The sequence below is a fragment of the Netta rufina genome (genome assembly GCF_964035555.1).
Source record: "Netta rufina genome assembly, chromosome: 2".
Lineage (NCBI taxonomy): Eukaryota > Metazoa > Chordata > Aves > Anseriformes > Anatidae > Netta > Netta rufina.
In genome coordinates this window covers 131,673,390-131,696,315 of record NC_140124.1, presented here as the reverse complement: position 1 = coordinate 131,696,315, position 22,926 = coordinate 131,673,390, and the positions used below count along the sequence as shown (strand labels likewise).

Below are 22,926 nucleotides of genomic sequence, written 5' to 3'. Positions count from 1 at the left end.
GAACGGAACGGAACGGGCCGGCCTCGGCCTCGTCTCTCCCCGGCCGGCCCCGCCGCCAGCACCGCCCCCGCCGGCGGAGGTGCGAAATGGCGGCGGCCGCGGTCATGGCGGCGCTGCTGCTGCGGCCCCTCGGCCGCGTCTCCGCCCGCACGCTGCTAGGGCGGGCGGGGGTCGCCACAGGCGGCCCGCGGGGCCGGGGACGGCTCGGCCGGAGCCAGGTAGCTGGGGGGCAGCGGGTCCTGCCTGTCCTCGTCCTCCCCGGGACACCCCCAGCTGGCGGGGAGGGTGTGGGCTGTGAATAGGAAATAAAACCGTCGTGCCAGAGATGAGCAAAAATAGTAATTCAGAGTAACGACGTTGATTAACGCACGTTTTATGGTCCCGTGCAGGTGCTTAGAAAAAGCCCTAAAAGGGGGGTTGCGCTCTCAGCGGGGTCCTTCTTGGTTTATGAAGCTTCCAAGCTGGTTTCTGGCTTTGCTGAGGTTCATGCAAGCTTCAAAGGTAATGTTCTCAAATGGGTTGTTCTAATGTGAAGCATAAGGTTTTTACTGCCAGGATTATATAGGAAAATGGTGTAATGTCTTTGAGGTTCTCCACTTGGGCTGTGTGCAGGACGTTTCACTGATAGGGTTTTGAATTAGTTCAGGGCTTTAAAGCATGGTAACAGTTTAATTAGGAATTTATTGTCACTGAAACCAAATCTCATCTGGTGACGTAGACAGGATGAGATCAATGCACAAGGTGTGTGACACCTAGTTTGTCACCCAGGCTTTAAGTAACTCGCTGAGAAGGGTTAAGATTCACTTGGGAAGGCAGACCAAACTCTGATCAATTTCTGGAATTCTAGTTAATTGAGATTTTCTATATGAACGCCGTGGAGTTCTCATTTAATGTAGTCAAGTAGCACTGAGATTGTGTTTCAAATAAAAATGAGAAATATCCCATGTTTTTGCTACACTAAAAAGAAATAAAAGTCTTATAATTTACATAGAACACCTAGCTAGTAATTTGTTCAGAACTTTGAATTCTGAGCGTTCAGTTATTAGACAGGACAGTACTGACAGTGCTGTTCAGGATGTCTCAGGAAGCAAACGTAATTCGCTGAGGTTACTTTAATGCTGCATATGTACTATGAGGCTTATCTTAGACACTTAAATCCAAAGTCCATGTAGACCATTATTGTAGCTTTGAAATTGTTGATAGAAGGCATTTAGAGATGACAAGGTTAAAAAGTTATCCAGAATGTTCTAATCTTCAGTGATTTATATTCTAGGAGCTTTTAAATCTGAACATAAGACTTGTATTTAGTAGTCTTCAGTGCTTTTTTCTTTTATAAATAAAACTGTTGTCGTGAAATATGACTACCATGTTCAGTAGATAACTTGAAAAATAAAGTTTATAAATGTAATTTTTACGAAGCGTGGATTGAGCTTATGTTTTCACATAAAAGTTTCATCACAGACCAAGGAGTAGCAATAAAGAGATGATCGTGTAGCTGCAAATTCTAAATGAAATTTGGTGGGACATTTTACTTAGTGTCATTTTTTCATGTTTTAATGTTGGTAGAAGACTAAACTCAAAGTTTTGCTGTTACACCTTTGTATACTTCAACAGAATGATCTACCTCCTTCAATTTGCTTTTTTTTTTTTTCCTCCTAATTCTGTCTATTCTCATGCTAGAATCCTGTATTGTGAATTTTTTCATATGACTGTGGAATACTGTTTTGTGTATTATATACATATATTTTATATTACTACCTTATATTCATCCAGTTGTGGAAATCATATTCCTCCTTTTCTGTCGTCAGAGTTTTAAAATATTCTCTAGAAGAATTTAAATGCTCTAAGTACATCGAATATTTAGCTTATAAATTGATAAAATGCCAACATTGATTTTTTCAACTTTGAAGAGCTTTAGTCAGAAAAATCTTTGATCGATGTTTCATTTTGGCTTGGTAAGGTAATGAACCATACTTAATCTGTGGTTGTCTTTGGCAAGACTATGGAACTGTATTAAGAACCAAGAATAATTTAACAATTTTTTTTTTTTGTATTTTTTAAGATTATTACATTTAAATTCCATACATATACTAGTGAAGGTTCTTCATTATCCTTTTCTGGATATTTTTGCAAAGAAAACAAATTGCTTCCGGTGTCTGATGCTTTAAGAAAGACGTTTTTGAATGTTAAATACATTAAGCATCCACAGGATGCTTTGTTGCTGAAGCCCACTCCCCAGTTCAATGAGAGAGGCACGTATTCAGCACTGTATCTCTTCCTACTTGTTCATTATGAGTAGCTTAATCTGAGTCTGCCATGCATGAAAGTTGTTTAGAACGATGGCCTAAAAATTAAGTAACTTGTTCTTTGTGTTTCAGTTAGACTGACTTGCTCTGAAACATTTTGTTTATACCCTAATATCCTAATTACATACAATTTGTTTTTCTGTTTCCACGATTCTCATTCTTTTTTTAGTGGCAGAAGTTATAGAGCAAGCAGACTACCTGTACGGGAGTGGAGAAACTGAAAAGCTGTATCGGTTGCTGGTTCAGCATAAAAATAGGTACTTGACTGAATTGAATATCTACATATTAGTTTGTTGGTGTTTTGTTTTATTTTGTTTTTCAATGTGTTCTTTTATACCAGTTTTCAACTAATATTCTTGTTGTGGTATGCTGGAGAACCTTACTTTCATCTTTATTTAAGTAGGAAAGGATTCTTGATCTTTTTCTTCCCCATGGAAAAATGAATGACAAAAGTACTGATTTTTAGCAGATTGCAGCTGTAGAAGCGGAGGGTTAACATTTAAGGTTTTCATTCCTGCAGGGAGGTTTTAGGTTTGTTTGGTTTAGTACTTTAATAATTCTTAAAAATATACATATGCATCGGAAAAGTCACAGCATGTCTACACATTACTGTAATGACCACAGTATCTAGAATTTAGGCATTGACAATTTTTGATATTTTTTTACATTGCTTACCAGCTGTTCTTTCTTTCTGTTTTCATTTATTTCCTGTTAGAATTTGAGTCCGAACAGAAAAAGTTTATTACTCATGTAGTTATGTCTTAACTACACAAAACATTTCAGATAAGTGAGTTGAAACAAACAGGCTGCTTAAGGAAAAAGCAGAAAATGCATAGATAAATTAAGAGTCCTTTCCTTTGGAAACAAGGCACTAGAACAAGGCCTAGAACACTTCTGGAGGAAGTTAACTATTCAGTTGTTTTTGGATGGCTTGCTTTCTTTTTTTTGTTTTTGCTTTTTGGTTCTTGACAGAGGTACACGTACAAAGGCTGGGAAGTTAAAGGAAGGTCCTGGCCTGCAAGGGACATGGTGCCATAAGCAAACTGTAATCTTGCTCCTAAGTGTATAACAGTGCTGCTTACTCTGTGAGAAGTAATGATCCCCTGTAGCTGTACTTAACATTCTTGTGATGTGGCTGAAAAATTAGCCTGCTAGTTCTGTGTTACTTCATTAATGACAGCAGGACTGTGCTATGCTGTGAGCATAACTCAGTTTGACTCCAGAAAAGAAAACCGGCTTTGATGGGTATTCTGAGTCTAGCAGTGACTCAGGTATGTTTTCTAATATTTTTGGTTTCTGGTTGTTTAAATGGGAGTGGAATGTTTTATGACCGGACAGCAAAAACCTCTGAAATGCATTTCAGACAGGTATCATCAGACAGCGTAAAATGGCAGGTTTTCATTTGTTGTTTGTTACCCTGAAGTTGTATATAGCGTAGAACGGCAGATGATATTGTCACCCCTTTGAGATGTATATTGAAAGACTGATCAGAGACCTTTACTAGCTTTGTTGCCATTGTTACTTTAAAACGTTTGTGTTTCTGTTCATAACTAGTGAGGATGCAGAGTTACTGTGGCGGCTGGCAAGAGCATCACGAGATTTAGCTCAACTAAGTAGTACTTCTGCAGAGGAGAAAAGACAACTGGTGTATGAAGCCCTTGAGTATGCAAAAAAGGCACTTGAAAAAAATGAATCAAATTTTGCAGCGCACAAGGTGAGCCAAGCAAAATAACTCAACTGAAATCTTGTTCCTTGATTTCTGCTAGTGGAAACTGGAACAAATGTCATTGTGCTGTTTCAGCAAACTTCAGCGTAATTTAATTTTTCAGTTAAGAATGCATGATTCTCTAATTTTCACTCTTTTGCTTCTAATTCTCACTGATTTGTTTCTAAGATCATAGTCAGACTTTTGCAGCTAAATTTCCTGTACGCAGGAAACAGAAATTGGTTTAATGTGTGCAGGACTGTGGGAACAGGTGACAGATCACACAGATTACAGTTGATCTCCTCGTGCCACACATCCAGCATGCTGTCTCTGTGTGCAGTTGTAGCTCTATAGAGTTTCATTTGAAAGACTTTAGGCTCTGGCTTCATTCCACTATTTTTTTTGCTGTTTCTCTCAGGCAGAGAGGTAACGAAGTATAGTCAATTGTGTTGGCATCTCAGATAAGAGGTGGACACCGATTCCCTTATCTGTGCAGATTAGCAGGTTGCTCTGACGCTGTTACAACTGTTCATAACAAATACTTTTTGCTTGGTGGGGGTGGTGGCTGTTCTGTATGTTTTTTTGTTTGTTTGTTTGTTTTAATTTACTAGTAATATAGTGCTTTATTAAATGTTTTATTTTTTACTTTGAATTACAGTGGTATGCCATTTGTATCAGCGATGTTGGTGATTACGAAGGAATCAAGGTTAAAATTGCAAATGCCTTTGTTATCAAAGAGCATTTTCAGGTAATGTAAATGGTTGTTTGGTTGTTTTTTTCTTTGCATATGATAGCCGTAATGTGTCCAATACATAGATTTTTTGAGAGCTATGAACTGGCTGGTGATGAAAACTTGCAAATGTACTGCTGTTCAAATCTCCTGGTGACAATTTGATTTTGGGGGTTATTGTGACAGTCTGGGATTCCAAAGCAAAAAGGGATACAAATTAACTCCTGCTGTAAACTAAGTCTCTATAGAAGAGAGTCCTGAAATAGCTGAAGTGCTTTTGCTGTCCCTTAGGACTAGATAAAGTATAGCTGTGCTATTGAGAATGGGTGTGTGGCCATCCTTGTAAGTGTGGATTGTGTACCACTAAAGGACAAGTACTGGAGAAGATAAAGGACTGCTGACTAACTTTGTATCACCAGAAATTATATCAGAATCTGAACACGTCAAGTCTCATGTGAAACTCTTACTGACCTGTTAACCATGAGCGCTTAGAAATCTGTCAGTGTCTTCAATTTTTTGGAGGTGAGCAGATTCAGTTGTGCACTGAATAAGTACTGTGTCCCTGAAACTTTACACACAGTTAATGTAGTTTAATTAGTAATAGAACAAGTCAACATGTTTCTTAGTTGTTTAATGTATTTTAAGCCGAATGCAACAGAATAAACTTTTACATCTTTGTTTTGTTTGTTTGTTTGTTTTTTCTCCCCTGCACTAGAGAGCCATTGAACTGAATCCAAAAGATGCAACGTCAATTCATCTTATGGGCATTTGGTAAGGTGCATTTTAAACAAAACACATGGTAAAGAGAAATGCTAGAATAGAAGTGGACTGTATGAATTGCAGAAATGCTTAGAATAATTCAGTGGCTTGTAATTAGTTGATTCAAACATGGGAACCTATTGAATGGCACAGGAGGTCATGCCTTGAAAGCATCTGGCTGTTAATTCTCACACATTTGAAAAAGATGAAAAAATACTTATTCGTTGAATTTCTTTGTTTCCTCTGTATTGAACTATTACAAACTTGTTTTCCAGACCTTTATCTCCATAACACACAAGTCATTTTGTTCTGACTAGTGTGAATGGAGACAAAATTCAACACTGAACCTACATTGAATTTCACTGATGGCTGCAACTTAAGAGTCTGTGTATCATGAAAAGCAATCAAATGTGATACCTGTTCATAAAATACTTCCTCTATTATCTGTTATGATACTGTATTTTAAAAGTTACATTGAAGTAAATGCAGCTTATGACTGCATGTGCATTATCAAAATCTTTGACATTGAATTTACTGCTCATTTAAATTTGTACTAAGACTTACTGTTACAATGCAGGCAAAGGACTGGAAATACATCTTTTCATACTAACAGCATTTTCTGTGGAAGCAAGTTGGTTGAACACAGTATCTTTTACTTGTTATTGAGAGATTCCAGATAACATTTCTGGTTATATAACGTATAGAGGCTTTGGTCTCTGCTAGATGTTTTACGGGAAATCTCTACTACGAGCCTGAGAGATTGAAAATAAAGGCAAAGGATTTGTAAAGAAATCCTAAAAAATCACAGCTACTTTTTCTGTGCCTTTTCTGGACTGCTGAATATCAGAAGTCTTATTTCAAATTTTCAGTATCTCAGTGTTACTTATTCCCACAGGACCTAACCCCAGCAATAGTCCAGATGTTTAGGCAGATGTGTATACTCCCAACTGAATGAGCCTTAGTGTCACTATTGTGATAGGAAGCCTGTTCTGGAAAGGTACTTTAAACATTGTTTCTAAGGAAAAACAGAAAGATAAGAAATTTGAGGATTGTTATTGTTTTGGGTACTAAAATTTCCCGATGTTGTATGATGACATATATTCATTACTGAGCCCCAGAGCATCTTCATCTGAAACTGGAATTTCATATTAGTCAATTCTTGAGTATGATTCTCATTTCTTTTCCTAGTATTTACTGGACTGAACCTGTCTTATTGGCAATTCTGATAAGGCATGTCTGATGGCAAACTTTCAACGTAGTTTGTTTTCCATGCCCTGTTCCTCACCTTGCCCCCAAACACCTCCATATCTCTACTCATTAATCTTTCACTTCCTCCTGCGTGTTCTGTTTTATGCAGTGAATAAAGCATTTTTATCATCACTGTGTGAGAGTAATAAAAGTGAATAGTGCTGTTTAATATTAGACCTAGAATGTTCTACGTATTTGAAATATGTAAATATTTAATCCTTTCACTGGCTCTGAGATAGGTGACTAATAACCTTTATTATTCAGTAGGTAGGAAAACAGTAGAATGGCATAGCCTAGAACACAGTAGTTTGATTCTTAGGCTTATTTTCATTCTTATAGATCAGAGTCTTTCAGGAATGTGCTGCACATCTGCTTTTGTGTATTAATAATTGAGGAAAAACAAGGTAATGTTGAGGTAAGGCAGTGATATTACTCAGTTGTGCTGTATTGTTTATATTTCAGAACAATATAAAATGCTCATTAATTGTTAAAATACTACAAGCTGAAAAGCTGTTTCATGTTTAATAACTGTCTCCAGCCTAATGTAATAAAAATTCCCAGTAGAAGACACACCAAAACCTCTTTAGCCAAACTTTGCAGCAATTGCAAACACCTTGCAATTGTGTTGTGGAGTTTTAAGAACTTGCTTATAGAACTTGCAGCGTGACTGTGGGTGTTGTGACTCTTGGCAACAACCAGTTACGATATCCAAGGTCTGAGAATGTTCGTTCAAGGAGAAAGGTGAACGGTGTTAATCAATGTTTCCTTTTGCTCCAGGTGTTACTCCTTTGCTGAAATGCCATGGTACCAACGAAAAATAGCTGCAATGCTATTTGCAACACCTCCAACTTCCACTTATCAAGAGGTACAAGACGAATATGTTTCCTAGATTATTATTTCCCCTGCAGAACTGTTGCTATACTTCTACTAATATAAATGCAAAATGTAACAGCTCGATTTATTACTTACTAACAAATATCTTTTTTCTCATCCTCTGGCAGCCATTGTAATCTTTGTTTTCTATTAGAACAACAATCCTGGCCCAAAATCTTTTGTTCTTTTAAGTTGTGAGGGGTGAGTGAGTCACTAGAAAGTAATTGCAGAAGGTTGCTTGCTGTTAACACAAAAAGCAGTTAAAGTTCTGTTTGAAAAAGAGAAAACTTTTTAATGAAATGTCAAGCTTTGAACTTTTGCTGAAAATCACTTTTGGAAGAATACAGCGTGTCAGCTCGGATTTCAAATACTGCAGAATTTTACCAATCCCGCTATCAAGTTGTGTAGAGCGCTTAAAGCAGCTAAAGAAGCAGCCTTGTCCCAGAGTCTGTAGTTGAGCCATACTGATAAGACTTGTGCAGTTTCAATACAAAAACTGCTTTGTAGATACATGCACACTTTAAATTCTCTGATAGTATTTTCCCTCCAGCTGGTAACATTAGGAAGAGATAAGTGAAGTTTCTGAGGTGCAGTATGTGAAACTAGTTGAAAAATGTGTGTGTATTTCATAAAGGTTTATCTTCAATTAGGAAGATACTGCCCGGTGTTCTGTGGGACTCAGTCCTCTCTGAAGTATTTGAAAGTATGATAAAACTTCACTATTAAATTTATACATGAGAACTGGCTTGGAGGGACTGTGGATACACTGGAAGGTAGAAATGAAATTAGAAATGGTTTTGACAAGTTGGAAATATGCCATCAAACTTGCTAGGGACAAACAGGAGGTACTATACCTATAGTGGAATAATAAACACTGATAGAGGCAGGCAGATAGCTGAATGAGTAGGTTTGTGGTAAAGAGGCTGAATCTGTTTGTACATTGAATGAGAACAATCTGTAACATGCTAAGTTAACAGAAATAAAATGATGGCTAGGAGGATATAGGTGTCCTTCAGCTGTGTTGAGCATGCATAGTACTTTAGCTTGACTGCTGTGTTCAGTTTACCATGGTCCATTTTAAAGAAGACAACCTTCTCTTTTGCAGGCTCTGCGTTACTTCCACATGGCAGAGGAAGGTAATTCTTGTAGCTTTTTGTAGGTAGAATGCTGTCATGTACTGCAGGTTGTCGTGCATAAACCTCTAGCTTCAGGAATTATCTGAATAGCCTGTGATAAACTTACCAGCTTTTGTGGTAGGTGACTGGACTGTTAGGCCAGAAGGCATCTCAGAGAAGCTCAGAGTGTGTCACACGCTTATTATCAGCACGGAAAACACCCTTATCGCGCTCCCTGGTGGTCTAGTGGTTAGGATTCGGCGCTCTCACCGCCGCGGCCCGGGTTCGATTCCCGGTCAGGGAAGAGTGCTAAAAATTACTACTTTTGAGTCAGTGACGTGCCCTCTCCACTCAGAAGGCTGCTTATTGGGGTGGTGTCTGATAAAGTGCTGTCAGCCTGCAGGTTGAGGGAGACGTGATCCCTTCTGTGCTCAGCCTTTGGCACTGCACTGCAAGAGAGACATGGGCATACTGGAGAGAGTCCAGAGGAGAGGGCCACTGAGATCTTGATCAAGGACCTGGAGGATCCTAGGGTCGAACAACCTGGGGATGTTCAAAGGGGATCCGATCTCATCAATGTCTGTAAATACAGAAGGCAGGGTGAAATGAAGACAGAGCCAGGCTTTTTGCAGTGGTGCCCAGTGCCAGGGCAAGAAAGAATAGGCACAAACTGGAACAAAGGTTTCAATCTAAACATCAGGCAACACTTTAATTACTGTGCAGGTGGATGACTGAGCATGGCACAGGTTGCCTAGTGAGGTAGTACAGTCTCCCTCCTGGGAGACCTTCAGAAGCCACCTGGACAATGGTCTGGGGCTCTAGGTGTCCATATTTGAGAAGGAGTTGGACCAGATGACCTCCAGAGGTCCCTTCTAACCTCAGTCATTCTGTGAGTATATCTTTTTTCTTTTTTATTTCTTTTGTCATACTTTAAAAAAAAAAAAAATATTATTTTTATTTTTTACCCTATTAGTAACAACTTAAATTTCCCCAAGGGATTCATCTGGAATGTACTATTGCAGGGCAATATATTTACCAATATTTGACTTTTTTTTTTTTACTTGATTGATATTAGTGGTCCAAGCTCTGTATTATTTTGTGCAGCTATGAATTTTGCTTGCTGGAATTTGAACTGTAAGGACAGAATAATAGACAGTGACTAAAAAATCTGGCAAGTTTTGCAGTATTTCTGAAAGTATCATTATAGCTTATGCTTGGATATTCACATAGTATGTACATGTGAAATCATTCCATTTTTCTTTTTTAATAGAGTAGTATGCTAATCACAGGCAAAGCTAGAGCTTATTATTGAAGTTAATATATTCTACAGAGTGGGTCCACCTGCTAGAAGAAGAGAGAGGAGCAGGCAGGATTGCTGCTGTCAGTCTCTGTCATTTTTACCAAACTACACTTTTTCCTCAGGGAGAGGAATTTACCTGCCTTTGTGTACTTTATTATTGCACAAAATGCACAAAAAATGGTTGTCAGCATTTTGCATCCTGACCTTAGATCCAAATGCAGAGGAAGCTTGTGCTGTAATGGGTGTTAACAGTACACAAGACTGGTCTTTAATAAAGGTTGATGGGCAAAGTATGTTTTATAAAAGCATCTTCTTAAATCTCTCCTTAAAAGAGGAAAAGTTAAACTTGGGTACAAACAATTTTAAGTTCTCTTCCTGGGTAGCAAAAGATACACTAAAATGATCTGTATGTACGTGGTCTAAAGCTAGGAAATGTGCCTGTATATTTCCTTGCCTATACTTTCTAAGCTGGTTTCATTGCCTGTTGCATCTACTAGGTCCAGAAGAAGAAATTGCAAATTTGAAAATTGCAAAGCAAAGCTGTTTCTTATGCATACGCTTTGTGTATGCTCATTGTGAGGAATCTAGTTTCATTTAGCATATTAATTAATAAGCTGCTAGCTAACATTACTATAGGAGACCAAATTTTAGAAAGCAGAGTTGTTTTACATTGGGTTCCATCTGTTCTAAAGCCAAAAACTATTAGTCTTTTCTGAAATAAGTATTTAAAGGAATGGCATTATATCATGGCTTTGACAGTATGCTGCTTGTTACCATTCAAAGCTTTTCTTCTGTCTCTATGCAGCTGACCCAAATTTCTACAGCAAAAATTTGCTCTTTTTGGGGAAGGCATATTTGAAGTTAAACAATAAAAAGATGGCTCTTCTGTGGTTAAGCAAAGCAAAGGATTATCCTGCACATACCGAAGAGGACAAACAGGTAAGAAGCTAAGGATTGAATAATGCAACCACACACAGTAACCAACATGTCAGTCACATCACGGCAATGGAATGGTTACCTCAGATGCCTAACTACGATTTGCTCTATATTCCAGGATCACACCCAGACACCAAAAAAATCTAGTATCTTGGTGACTGCCTCTGGATACAGTGGTTGGAATGTTCTGTTAATAAAGAACTGTTCTTTCTTCTTCAAAATGTTTTTGTGGTGCTAATAGCCACCCATTCTTAACTGTGTTGCTCAGGTTAAGGCAGGCACCTGAGCTAAACTCAGTCTGCGTGAGCACAGAGTCACTTTTCATAGGCCTAAAACTGGACAGTTGGAAATCACATTTTGGAAGAGCTAAAAAACACCCCCTTAATGGAATCATGAGCAGGAGGAAGAGAAAAGCATGGATGCATCAGAAACATGCTAGATCTGTAAAGCTTGACAGTACAGGGAAAGATTCAGAGTGCATTAATTGAGTCAAATGGAAGCAATGTCTCTGACAGCAAATCTCCAGTGCTAGCAGGCAATAAATAGACACTTAATTACCCTTTTGAACTGCTCAGGATCCTAGTTTGGACAGGTAGGTACTGGCTGCCTACTTATATATATAGTGTGCTTGCAGGAGGGTAGTTTGTTAGCCTTGTGCAGACCTAGCGCTGTATTCAATGTAAACCACAGAAATTGCAGATGTCTTCGGTGAGCAAGTAATTCCGTTAGCATCAGGACTAATTTTTCTTATGGTTGATTGACCTAAAAGTCATTTTGCATAAAGCTGCACTGTGAGATCATGCTTTAACTGTTACAGAAAATGTGTAAATGTGCTGTCATGTTCTGAATGTCCTAGCTGTAAGAAATACTTGGGAAGGATTTTGCATTTCACACCTCAGAAGAAACACTGCTCAAGCTTTTCCTCCTCTGTGGATTCTCCAGTGAGGTTCAAACTGTTTCTCCCAGAAGGAGTGAGTTCCTTCAGCAATATCTTTCAGTAGAAATGAATAAAGGTTCTTCCATTTTTCTGCAGTTTTTATAGGAGCTCAATAGCCTAAAGGTGTAGTGGTCTCAGGTCTGTATGAAACTGTTCCATACTTAGCAGTTGCCAAACAAATTGGTGTCTGGAGGCAGACGTGAAACCAATGATGACAAAAGCTTTCCTGCCTTCAGAAGCCAGACAAAAAGAGCCAGTAGTGGTTTCTGTGCCATAGCCAACTTGTTAAACTACTCATCTGCTCACCTGGTGCAAAGATCTGTTTCCTTATCTATCTCCTAAAACGCTGCACAGCTGCTAAATTAAGGTTGTATTCTCTGCATTCTGTGGGTCGTTGTGTAAAATGCAAAAATCACAGGTGTCACAAACGTGGGAACTAGACAGTGTAGTCCAGAAAGAAGAAAAGTGGCCTGGGCAAAGAACTTGGAATTCTTGTTTCTGTGTATGACAGAGGTCAGCATAAGTCAGTACTCTGGGCTTTTCTTATCTCTGACTCTCCATAATATCTGGCTTGCATTGCCTGAATTGCTTGCTCTGTGAGGGCCAGAGGTTTTTTATTCTTTATTTAACACTGATGTTTACAATCAACTTCAAAATTTATTAGACTTTACCCAGAGTTCCTAGATTAAGATACTTTTCACACTTCTTTAGCTGCCATTCAGAGTTCTGAAAACTCCAGGTTGGTTGGTTGGTTATGGCCAGGAATAGGATAACTCAGTACATGCTAAGACTGCAGCAAATCAAGAGCTCATCTGCTGTATTCAACCCAAATAAACTTACTGTTATAATTAACACTTATGTTAATTACACTGAAGGGACTGTGTGAAGACGTTTTATTACCATTCATGTTAAAAATGCAGAGCTTCTTCAATAGGGGAAGGAAACTTACTAGTCTTAGGACAGTAACAAATCTACAGAACTGTGGTGAAATGTTCAGACGCTTGCATGACAAATTCTGCTAGAAAAGCCTGTAACTACACTGTATTGTTATACTTATGTATTTCAGGTACAGAAAGAAGCTTTGGAGTTGCTTAATTCTATATAACAAGATACTGGGAATTCAGTACCTCAGGTGTAAACGGCATAGGGAAAAGACCTTAAATACTACTATTACTCATTTGAAGCTGTTAATATATAGCCTAAACTTGCTGTTTCCTCTGATTGTTTCAATTAAATTGTCAACTGGGAAATTGTTTTATTATGTGATTGTTTACTTATGTGAGAATAAATGTGTGAATAAAGGTCTTCAAGGTCAAAAGCAGGGTATATGGGGGGAAGCAAGTTTTTACACTTCAGCTGCAAGTTAGGGACTGGCATAACTTTTAAGGAAAGGAGATACAGGACCATGACACAATTTTAAGGCCACTGATTTTTTTTTCTAGAGCATTCTTCTGTATAGTGAAATAGCTGTCAAGAGTAATAACATCATATGCTAACATTATTAGATACGGATACAGTTTTCTGATTAAGGTTCATTACAGATTCTTCTACACAAGCAGCTGCAATACCAATACATTGAAATGCTGATATTTGACTTTGCAAGAAGTGCTGTGGTTTTGTGAAGCAGGGAAAACTTAAAAATCCATTTATGATTGACTGTAGCAGTTGCAGGGAAAAAAGTTCTATTAAATATGAATATTTGTCTACATTTTGAGAGAGTGTGAATTCTGAAAATTCAGTGGCCAACACTGGCTGGACATAAACACAACATGCCCCAGACTCTGACAACAAGAGGAATGCATCTTCCCAATACAGAAGGGCTGGGAACTATAGTTTTGAAGACCATTAAGTTGCGCCAGGGGAATTTTAGGTTAGATGTTAGGAAGAACTTCTTTACTGAAAGGGTTGTGAGGCATTGGAACAGGCTGCCCAGGGAAGTGGTGGAGTCACCATCCCTGGAAGTCTTCAAAAGACGTTTAGATGTAGAGCTTAGGGATATGGTTTAGTGGGGACTGTTAGCGTTAGGTCAGAGGTTGGACTCGATGATCTTGAGGTCTCTTCCAACCTAGAAATTCTGTGATTCTGTGTGATTCTGTGTAAGGAGTTGTTTATTTGTAGAGAGAAAGATAAACTTCTTGTTCATGCTATAATTTTAGCGTGAACTTTATCCAGAAGAAGAAATTAACCTAGGATAACAGGTTAGGACCATACAAATGAAAAAACACACAACTCAATAGTGCAGGATATTGCCTGTGGAAAGTCTAACAATCTAGAACAAATTAACTATAAATACCTAGTGTTTTAATAAGAAAAGGATCTATAGGAGGAACATGAAGGGCATAAATTGCTTCAGCTAACAAGCCAAGCTAATGACTCTCTTAGTTGTGGCTTTTTATAACTGACTAATTTAATATTCTAATTCTAGTTTCAGGGGATGAAACTACTTAGAGGATGATTTTCTCCAATATAGAAAAATAATTCCTACTTTTCTATTAGAGCATCAACATGAAGTAACAGGTATTTCAAAATCTGGGGATGGATGATGCACAGTGCTTTAGAGAGATTCTTGGACACTGAAATTATTTGCATACCTAAAGCCTTTGCTGCTTGCCCGCTCTTCAGCCATCCCTTTATCCCTGCCCTAAGCACAGCTAACTACGGGCAACACAGATGGGAAAGAAGTAGCAATGCAGTATTACTGGAACACTGAGCTCTGGATATCCAAGTTAATTGCATACACATGCATGAGTACATAGATTGTTCTTCATGTTCTTTTGCCTCTTGAACCATGTTTGTAGTGAGTCTTTGAACCAAACTAGTAGATCATGTAGAGAAGGACACAGGGTTTTATTTTTTCCTTGCTCACTGTTACCCACAGGAAAAATTTACAGTCACGAGACAGCTGAAGTTACCAAAACAATAAAGCAACTACATTCTTGTGATGTGCTGTCTTTTTTATTATTATTATTTGCTTACTCACAGATTCACAAAGTTCAGCAGTTGGTAGTGGGTTACCAAGTCATTCATTAGTGCAAATTCATAAAGTTCAACTGTATGACATTTAGCCCTCTTAACTGTCTTTTAGGCGAGCCACACTGTTCTGTTGCCCTGCCTTTGACTTTTATTTTTTAAAGCTTCCTCCATTCTAACCAGCATAAACCATAATTTAGGTGGATTTACACTTGAAATTAATGATATATTTATGAAAATGGCTTTGCAGAAGATATTTGGTGTAGTATGAAAAACTTTCAAATGGCAGTTATCGAACCTCTTATGGGAAGTTAACGCAAGCTAGCAGTCTGTTGGGCCACTTGCAGTACCGCTGCTATCAAGGTTCCGTACAGGTAACAGCTACACAGCAAACTGTGCATTTGGATACAAAGCCTCAGGAGAATCTGATATGTAGAAAAATAAAATTTTGGCAGAATTTAGTTGCTGTATTGGAAAGATATAAGAACAGATAAACAGATATAGCTTTTTTTTTTCCTGCATGTACACTTTTAACAGTGCAATATGATATGTTACAGAAATGTTTTTAATCATAGTCTAAGAAATCATTTTCATGTGTGTACAAAATTCTGTATAAGTTAAATGTAATGGAATTTACAGTTAATATTAAAGCATAATACAAATGGTAATTTTAAACATTTTTACTCTATAGTAAGGAAGCACAGTTTGCTAAAAAGTAGCATTTAATATCATTCACATGAATAAAGTGTGGTAACTTTTTTTTAAGTATCTTTGCAGTTCAGCAAATGCCCTCAACACCAAAAAAAATCAGTTTTTATTACTGTGTACTTAGGAGAAACTTGGTCTACATAAAAGAATGACAGGTTTTAGACATACGTAATTCAGGTACATCTGAATTTCTACAGGAACTTAAGAGGAATAAGACTATTTAATACTTTCAAATACTTTTATCTGTGCAAAGCTTATATAACTTTATTTTATTTGGGTTTACTAGATCCAATAACTGAAACTGAACATGAGCATAGAAAGCAGCAAAGTTCACATTACCTTTCATAGACCCTTACATCTCAGTTTACATTAATATACTCTGAAGTTGTGAAAAGGATACAGATTGAAAAGTAAAAAAAAAAAACAAAAAAAACCCACGCACCTGTAAGACACCAGACCAAGGAGAGAATGTGTAATAGTTTCTCTTTTATTATTAACTTTTTCTTTGAAGATTACCTAATATCCTCGTGGTAATAACCCAAGGTAATATGTAAACAAACTTCAATGCTGCTCAAATGAATTAAAATATTCTGTTCAGCTCCTACAATAAGTCAGAACAGTGGCACCAATTAATTTCAACATTAAATCACATTCAACTTATTGTACATGACTCTTGTGCAAGTAATAAAGGCTTTATTCATGACCTTGGCTACATCAGTGTAGTAGAGAGGGATATATCAGCTATTTACGTATTTAAAAAAATTAAACTGACAGAACATCGTATTCTGTCATCTCAAATACCAGCAGCATCTTTCTACATATTTAGGATACGTTTGGCCTAAGCCTTTAACACCTTTTAGAACAGCCATGCAATAAAACAAACTTGGAGATGTTTCTTAAGAGAGAACACAGAGCAGTTTAAACATTTTTTCTAAATAATAAAGCCAAGATAAAGCAAATCCAGGCCCTTTTAAATGGCTGCAACTTTTCATACACTTAAAGCTCTATAAAACTAGAGCTTATTAGTATATATATTTATATTTTTAATATATATTTTAAATAAGTCTCTTGTCTGCTTTCAAAATTTATGAGGGATTTTTCTGGTCTTTTGGAAGGGCAATAAATAAAAGTAGAAAAGGCTGAACTGTTTTGCATATCTTTGTGGAAGAACGGAGAACAATTATACTTTTAGAGTTCCAGAAAGATCACTGTACAGAACAAAAAGCTTATATACAATTAAGTGTGCAATTTTAGTTGGCTGGGCCTTTTAATATGTAAGATCTCCTTTTAGACTAGAAGCCACTTCTACTCTTGACCAAATCCCTCTGTTTCTTCAATGGCGAAGAGCAGCTTCTCTTTCAGTTGTTCATAGCTTTTATAGGGTGGCAAATCCAAACGATTAAAACTGAGAAGGAGAAAAAAAAAAAGAACTGTGTTAAGTTTATCTAAATCCCACATAGAACACTACAGCAATTGACTGCTACAATAGAAGCTAAAATGTTCTGATCTAACAATTAGAAATTAAGAAGTGTCAATCAGTGCAATTTCAGTACCATGACATTTCTGTGAACAGTAATAACAAAGTTTTAGAGCAGTACTTCAAGAAACAAAAGGCTGATATCACATCAGTTAAAAAAAAAAAAAAAAAAAAAAAAACATACTTTGAAGACTAAAAGTTCAAGATACAGAGAACTATAATACTCAGGTGAATGTTCACCATGAAATTTAACATCATCCTAATTTGCTACATTTCCAAATTCCAGCAGAAGCCTGAAAAATGACAAAGTCTTTTCCTTCCTGCACCTGCCTAGAAATAGGTTTTATTTCTTCCTTAAGCTTTGCTCCAAAAGGCTTCTGCCACAATTCTGTTCAATTCTGTTTCATTCTGTGTCTTATCCAAAGTTATCTTGGACAAAGAGGAATGCTTAACTTCCACATACACCACTTTAAAAAAAAAAAAAAAAATGGAGGAAATGATAGAAGAGGATTCCATGCAGCACTTTAAAAGTATGGGGAATACTCACCACCATACTTTAGGTAGTGATGGTATATCACTGTCACCTAGGTTGGATATTAGGATAAATTTCTTTACTGAAAGAATTGCACAGCATTGGAATAAGAGTCACCATCCCTGGAGGTCTTCAAGAAACATGTAGATGTAGAACTTAGTAGCATGGCTTAGTGGTGGACTTGTCAGTACTAAGTTAAAGGTTGGACAAGGTCATCTTAGAGGTCTTTTCCAACCTGAATGATTCTGTGATTCTACTATCACAGGGTTGCCAAAAAAAGGTCTGTTTCATTTGCACACAGTATATATGGGAAAGCAATCACTGTACCAGTTTGGAGTAACAGTCAAGATAATAGTCTGAAGCCTAGCAGGAAAAGGGAGTGAGATCTGTAACGAGCAACTCAGCAAGGTAACTCATTCTTGGTTTGCATCACAGCCTTGAACATTCGCTGTGATTTCTTTCACACTACTTTCTCCCATGACCATATGTTGACCTTTTATAATGTTAAAAAGCATCTCTGATAACTGCATATACCTGATAACCGCATGACTTTTTTTTTTTTTTTGATTATTTAATATTATTTAAAATGAAGAAACACCTCACAGTTCTATACAAGAAGGACATTCGACTTCTGATAGATCTGAGAGTGACAAACAGCGTACAATGCAGTAGCAAAATGTAAGAGTAAGGGAACCAGGAGAGTTTGCAATGCTGGCATGTCAGAGCAATCAAAGAAGCTGAAGCTGGAGATAAATAACAGATTCAAATTAGATTTCATTTGATTTGGTAAATGCAAGACCAGCATAGAGAATCACTAAAGGGTAGAGAAAGTTTACGTGTAAGAACTTACCAAGTGTGACTTCTTGGTAACCAGGTTTCCTTACCAACTTTTTCAATGCAGAATTTCTGAGGACCATTACTTCCTAGAAAAGAGGATTAAAAGAACAAGCTGTTCCTTTAAAATAGTACACATGATATATATATGATATATATGATATATATGATCATATGATATATGATACATAAGACAATTCAGATAGAACAGACAGAGCTTATTGTCACATGAATGTGAATGCTCAGCTAACAGAAATAGGCTAGTTTCCCTAATCATTTATAAGTTATTAAACGGGATTTCTGATATAAAAAGCCCTTCTAGAATCAAGCTAATGTACATGAAGTTCTTGGCATCTGTACACTTAGAGCATGATTCATTTGCAAATGAAACAATAACGGTATAAAATTTTGGTCTTCTTTCACTTACCCATAAGTTCAGCAAATCCACCCAGAGGTAATCGACAAGTGCCAGTGACAAACTGCAGAAGTCGCATGCGAACCTCGTTGTCTGTCTCTTTTACAAACTAGGCATAGAGATTCAAATTACTTAATAAAAATCTTGGACATAGCTGGAGAAAAAAAAATCTACAAGATCATAGAAAATGTATAATTCCATTTTAAAAGACACCTTGAGAACAGTTCAGCTTTCTTGATTTCAACAAACTGAAGGTGGGGAAGAAGACAGATTTCAGATTATATGCACTACTGACTGTTACAACATGAATGCTGGCACCAACTATCAGCAAATAAGAATCTATTTTATTCTACACTAAAATATAAAACATGCTAATACTTTATATGAGGATTACTGCCATTTTGATTAAACATGGCAATAGCCTAGTCATGGACTCTGGGTAGTTCAAGACTTTTAAGTATTCCCTGCATGTGACAGTCTCAATGAGAAAGAACACCATCCTTAACAACTATAACACTTTGTACAGAAATTTATTGGGAAGCTGAAGAGGAAGGAAAGAGGGGAAACTATCTCGATATGAGAGGGGGGATCAATACAGCTAGGATTTTTACTCAAAAACACGGATAAGAAAATGAGTATTTGTGCTGTGTCAACGCTGAAACCATATTCAAGTTGCTTGAACTTCTGATTAAGAAGCTTATTACTGAAAGAATCTTAATTATTTTTTTCTGAGAAATCCTTAGATCTTATGTTTCTGATCATGCAGATAAGATAGGAAGTAATTGATTTGCATCATTTTTTACAGTAACTTTGTCAAAAGCATCTCTAAAATCATGATTTATCATGAGATGGGAAATGCCCCCTTGTGACTTCTCTTAAGGGAAATTCATAACAACTGGGAGGGAGCCTGTTGTTTTTTTTTTTTTATTTGTTTCTTTTTTCTGGAACTAATTCTTGGCCAACTCCATTAAGATGTGAGTTATACTCAGTCAGTACTAGACTGGCACAATATGACAATAATCATAAATAATATGTGGCATTTCAGATGTACAGATGTAATACAGAGAAGGACATTAGAAGGTACGTATCACTGCTAACAATGCAAAAAAGCTCAATTGTAATATAGCAGTAAGAAGGACAAGATAGATTAAAAAAAAAAAAAAAGTATTTGATTCAGCTATCCACATATGATGAAGGTATCTCTCTGCCATTTCCCACCCTACAGTATGCTCCCCAAGAATTCCTCCTTTCCTTCTCAAGAAAAGGAAAAAAGAAGTAAGAGCGAGACTTCAGAGAGATGTCATCCTTCCGCTCCGTGTGTCATTTGTGTAAGAAAATAGAACAAAACCCCAAAGAAATTTTACTGATCAATATACCTGCCAGAACCATATGATCTGCTTGCTGTTCCTTGTATAATGACGATAAACAGTGTTCCTTTGCCAGTCTGCTAAATCAACCTCTTGCATACCACAGAGCATAACCTAGAAAACAGAATTAGTATACCTATCTATACACATAAATTACAATTTTATTTTGTATATTGTATGAGAAATGCTAACAAAAATGGAGGTTCTTGTTCCAAACAAAGGACTGGGGGCTTATAAAAAAGATGGAGAGCAATTTTTTTACTCAGGCAGATAATGATAGGACAAGGGGGAACAATTTTAAACTAAAGGAGGAGAGAGTTAGCTTTAACGTTAGGAGGAAATTCTTCACTCAGAGGGTGGTGAGGCTCTGGAACAGGTTGCCCACAGTAGCTGTGGATGCCCCATCCCTGGAAGCCTTTAAGGCCAGGTTGGATGGGGCTGTGAGCAACCTGGTCTGGTGGTTGGTGTCCTGGCAAGGGATTGCAACAGAATGATCTTTAAAGTCCCTTCTAATGCAAGCAAGCCAGTCTATCATTGTATGTCTGGCTTTTTTTTTTTTTTTTTTTTTTTCTTTTTCCATTTTATGCTACAATCAGATTATCTTAAGTTTACAGAACTCCAAAATTGTTTATGTTCTTCAGTGGCCTAAAAGCCTGCGTAGTTTCATCTGACTAATAATTCAGTAATAGAAGATACAACCTTTTCCATGAAAGGAAGTTTTATATTAAGAAAGATATTATCTTTTCCATTAAAACCTTGCCTCATATTCCAAGATGATGATGATGATAACATTGCTGCTACTGCTAGTAAAGATAAAATACACTGTGAAGGCCAAGTTTGCAAAATATTCAGCAATAGAGGCAATAAAAGCTGAACATGCTAACAACAAAGCCTCCTAAAAACTGAACAGTAAGATAACTAATATAAGATAGATCTAAGCCCTTTTTTAGGGAATACTCACATTTAACTTAAACTTTCAGAACACTGCTTATTACATACAGGCAACTTTGGCTGATCTCTCAGAAATAAATAAGCCTATCACTCCAAAACCTTTTGTCCTTGCTCCAAACCACAACCCCAACAGTGAGAGCAAAGGTCAGGCAGAGGTTAATTAAACATGGTGCATGCAACTTATACTTGTTATTAGGCCTTAGGTTATATACTGAAGATCTAGAAAATTTAATATTGAACCTTGTTCGTTGCTACAGCTTTCAGTCCTGAGTGTCCTGATTATGTACATGATTATGTGTGTGAAACTGAGAAACCAACATACACCAGAATCAATTCCTGTACCAACTGTTAAAAGGCAATTCTACTCATTTACTAAAGAGAAATTTACTAAAGAGAAATTTTCTGAAACTAACTGATCAGTCTGTGATCTCATATTGTGTTCCTTCCACAGAATTTTGCAAAACACAATTCAAAACTGAAGATGTAATCTAAAATTCACATCTATAGGACGACACGAAACACAGATGCAATAGAGATACTTACTGGCTTGCCATTGTGATTTACCCCCACACCTCTCCCATTAAATTCTCCGTGTTCCACAAGCTCTCAAATGTAGTATGACACAGATGAGAGATTCAAGTTGGCCTATCCACATAGTCATTACATATGTATTACCTTTGCAAAATGTAAAAATGTTGAACAGAAAGCCTCACCTCCAGCTCCTTTTCATCAAAGTAATGGAGCCACTGTAGAGGAACAACTTCATTAAAACCATCAAGAAAAGCTTTGGTTTGTTCTCTAACTCCCCGAGAAAACCGCCACTCAGCCATTAGCCTGGGATGGAAGAAAAACAAATATAAATTAAACATCAGTTAGCACTCAATACAAAGGAGTTCAAACATGCATGATTATGTATGTGGTCCAGTGAGGTAAAATTCCCTCAAATTTTACTTTCTTACACTGCATGATTCCATAGACTATAAAGGACTTGGCATAATCATACTATTAAAATCTTCAAACACAAATGACGGTAACAATAGCAGGAGGTATTTAAGTTACTGTTCCAGTTTAAAAAAATGAAATTATTATAAACCTTTTATTCATCTAAATTGAGCAGTCTTTTCATGACAAAGATGGTACTAGGGCATTATGATTTGTTATTGGAAAAAATTGCTTTAGCTTAAAAAGCTCATAGTCCTAGAGTTTCAAAAGAAGAAAAGAACAATTTCCACCAATTTAAAATATTTGTGTAGTCAGAACAGTAAGAAATACTGCTGCTTACAATACTTCTAGCTACAGTTGTCCAGTACTTCCAGCGTAAGATTATTTCAGGCTTCAACAAGAAACAGTCTTTTTCTACTCTGAACATCTGATTCATGCTAAGACTCAGAGGAAGGAAGAGGTAACGTATTTTTTTTAAGTTCCTACTACAATGGTCAAGCCATTTCTGAATATTGAAAAAAAAAAAAGTGGCAGTAAATATAGTAAATATGCATACTGCAGAAACTATTTCACTGCAAAGCTAAAGACTGCTAATTTAAAGTGGGAACTGTATGTGCAGCATGGAACATATGCTGTATCACAGAAGAGGATACACGTGCTTTTGAGATCACTCTGAATAGCTGGATCAGAAATACAGGTTCACAAAAAGGGCAATCATAAGGATTAGGAGGGAAGCAGGAAAGAGCAGTACAATAAAACAAAGAAAAAATAGTTTAAGTCTCACCACATTATTCATGATTCTGAATTTCAATTATCACAGT

The 22,926-nt window shown here is 37.0% G+C and overlaps 2 protein-coding genes across 5 annotated transcripts in view; one reads left to right on the top strand and one right to left on the bottom strand.

The window, feature by feature from the left end:
- The first annotated feature begins 10 nt into the window (after positions 1-10).
- On the top strand, positions 11-20,208 carry RMDN1 (regulator of microtubule dynamics 1). Of its 3 annotated transcripts, none has more exons than XM_084306800.1 (10): positions 11-218; positions 390-501; positions 2,476-2,563; positions 3,861-4,020; positions 4,670-4,759; positions 5,457-5,512; positions 7,526-7,613; positions 8,727-8,757; positions 10,842-10,975; positions 20,071-20,208. In XM_084306800.1, the coding sequence occupies exons 1-10, from the start codon at positions 87-89 to the stop codon at positions 20,122-20,124; spliced, it is 945 nt and encodes a 314-aa protein (XP_084162926.1). In that variant the 5' UTR covers positions 11-86; the 3' UTR covers positions 20,125-20,208. The 3 variants fall into 3 exon arrangements, with proteins under 3 accessions (XP_084162926.1, XP_084162927.1, XP_084162925.1); XM_084306801.1 differs by lacking the exon at positions 20,071-20,208 and adding an exon at positions 12,976-14,851; XM_084306799.1 differs by lacking the exon at positions 20,071-20,208 and adding an exon at positions 11,091-12,961.
- The window catches only part of WWP1 (WW domain containing E3 ubiquitin protein ligase 1), a 61,290-nt gene continuing 53,357 nt past the window's right edge, over positions 14,994-22,926 (bottom strand). For both annotated transcript variants that reach the window (XM_084306796.1, XM_084306797.1), the window contains exons 20-24: positions 21,877-21,997; positions 20,222-20,326; positions 18,858-18,954; positions 18,447-18,519; positions 14,994-16,992 (exon numbers count right to left, since the gene is read on the bottom strand). In XM_084306796.1, the coding sequence (XP_084162922.1) occupies positions 16,893-16,992; positions 18,447-18,519; positions 18,858-18,954; positions 20,222-20,326; positions 21,877-21,997 (496 nt within the window). In that variant the 3' untranslated portion in view covers positions 14,994-16,892. The remainder of the gene's footprint in view (positions 16,993-18,446; positions 18,520-18,857; positions 18,955-20,221; positions 20,327-21,876; positions 21,998-22,926) is intronic.

Bases quoted from the DNA above. Each gene is read 5' to 3' on its own strand.
- RMDN1 (XM_084306799.1), top strand. From the start codon at position 87: ATGGCGGCGGCCGCGGTCATGGCGGCGCTGCTGCTGCGGCCCCTCGGC. The intron at 4,021-4,669 runs GTGAGCCAAGCA...TTTGAATTACAG, and splicing joins CAAATTTTGCAGCGCACAAG to TGGTATGCCATTTGTATCAG. The intron at 4,760-5,456 runs GTAATGTAAATG...CCCCTGCACTAG, and splicing joins TTATCAAAGAGCATTTTCAG to AGAGCCATTGAACTGAATCC.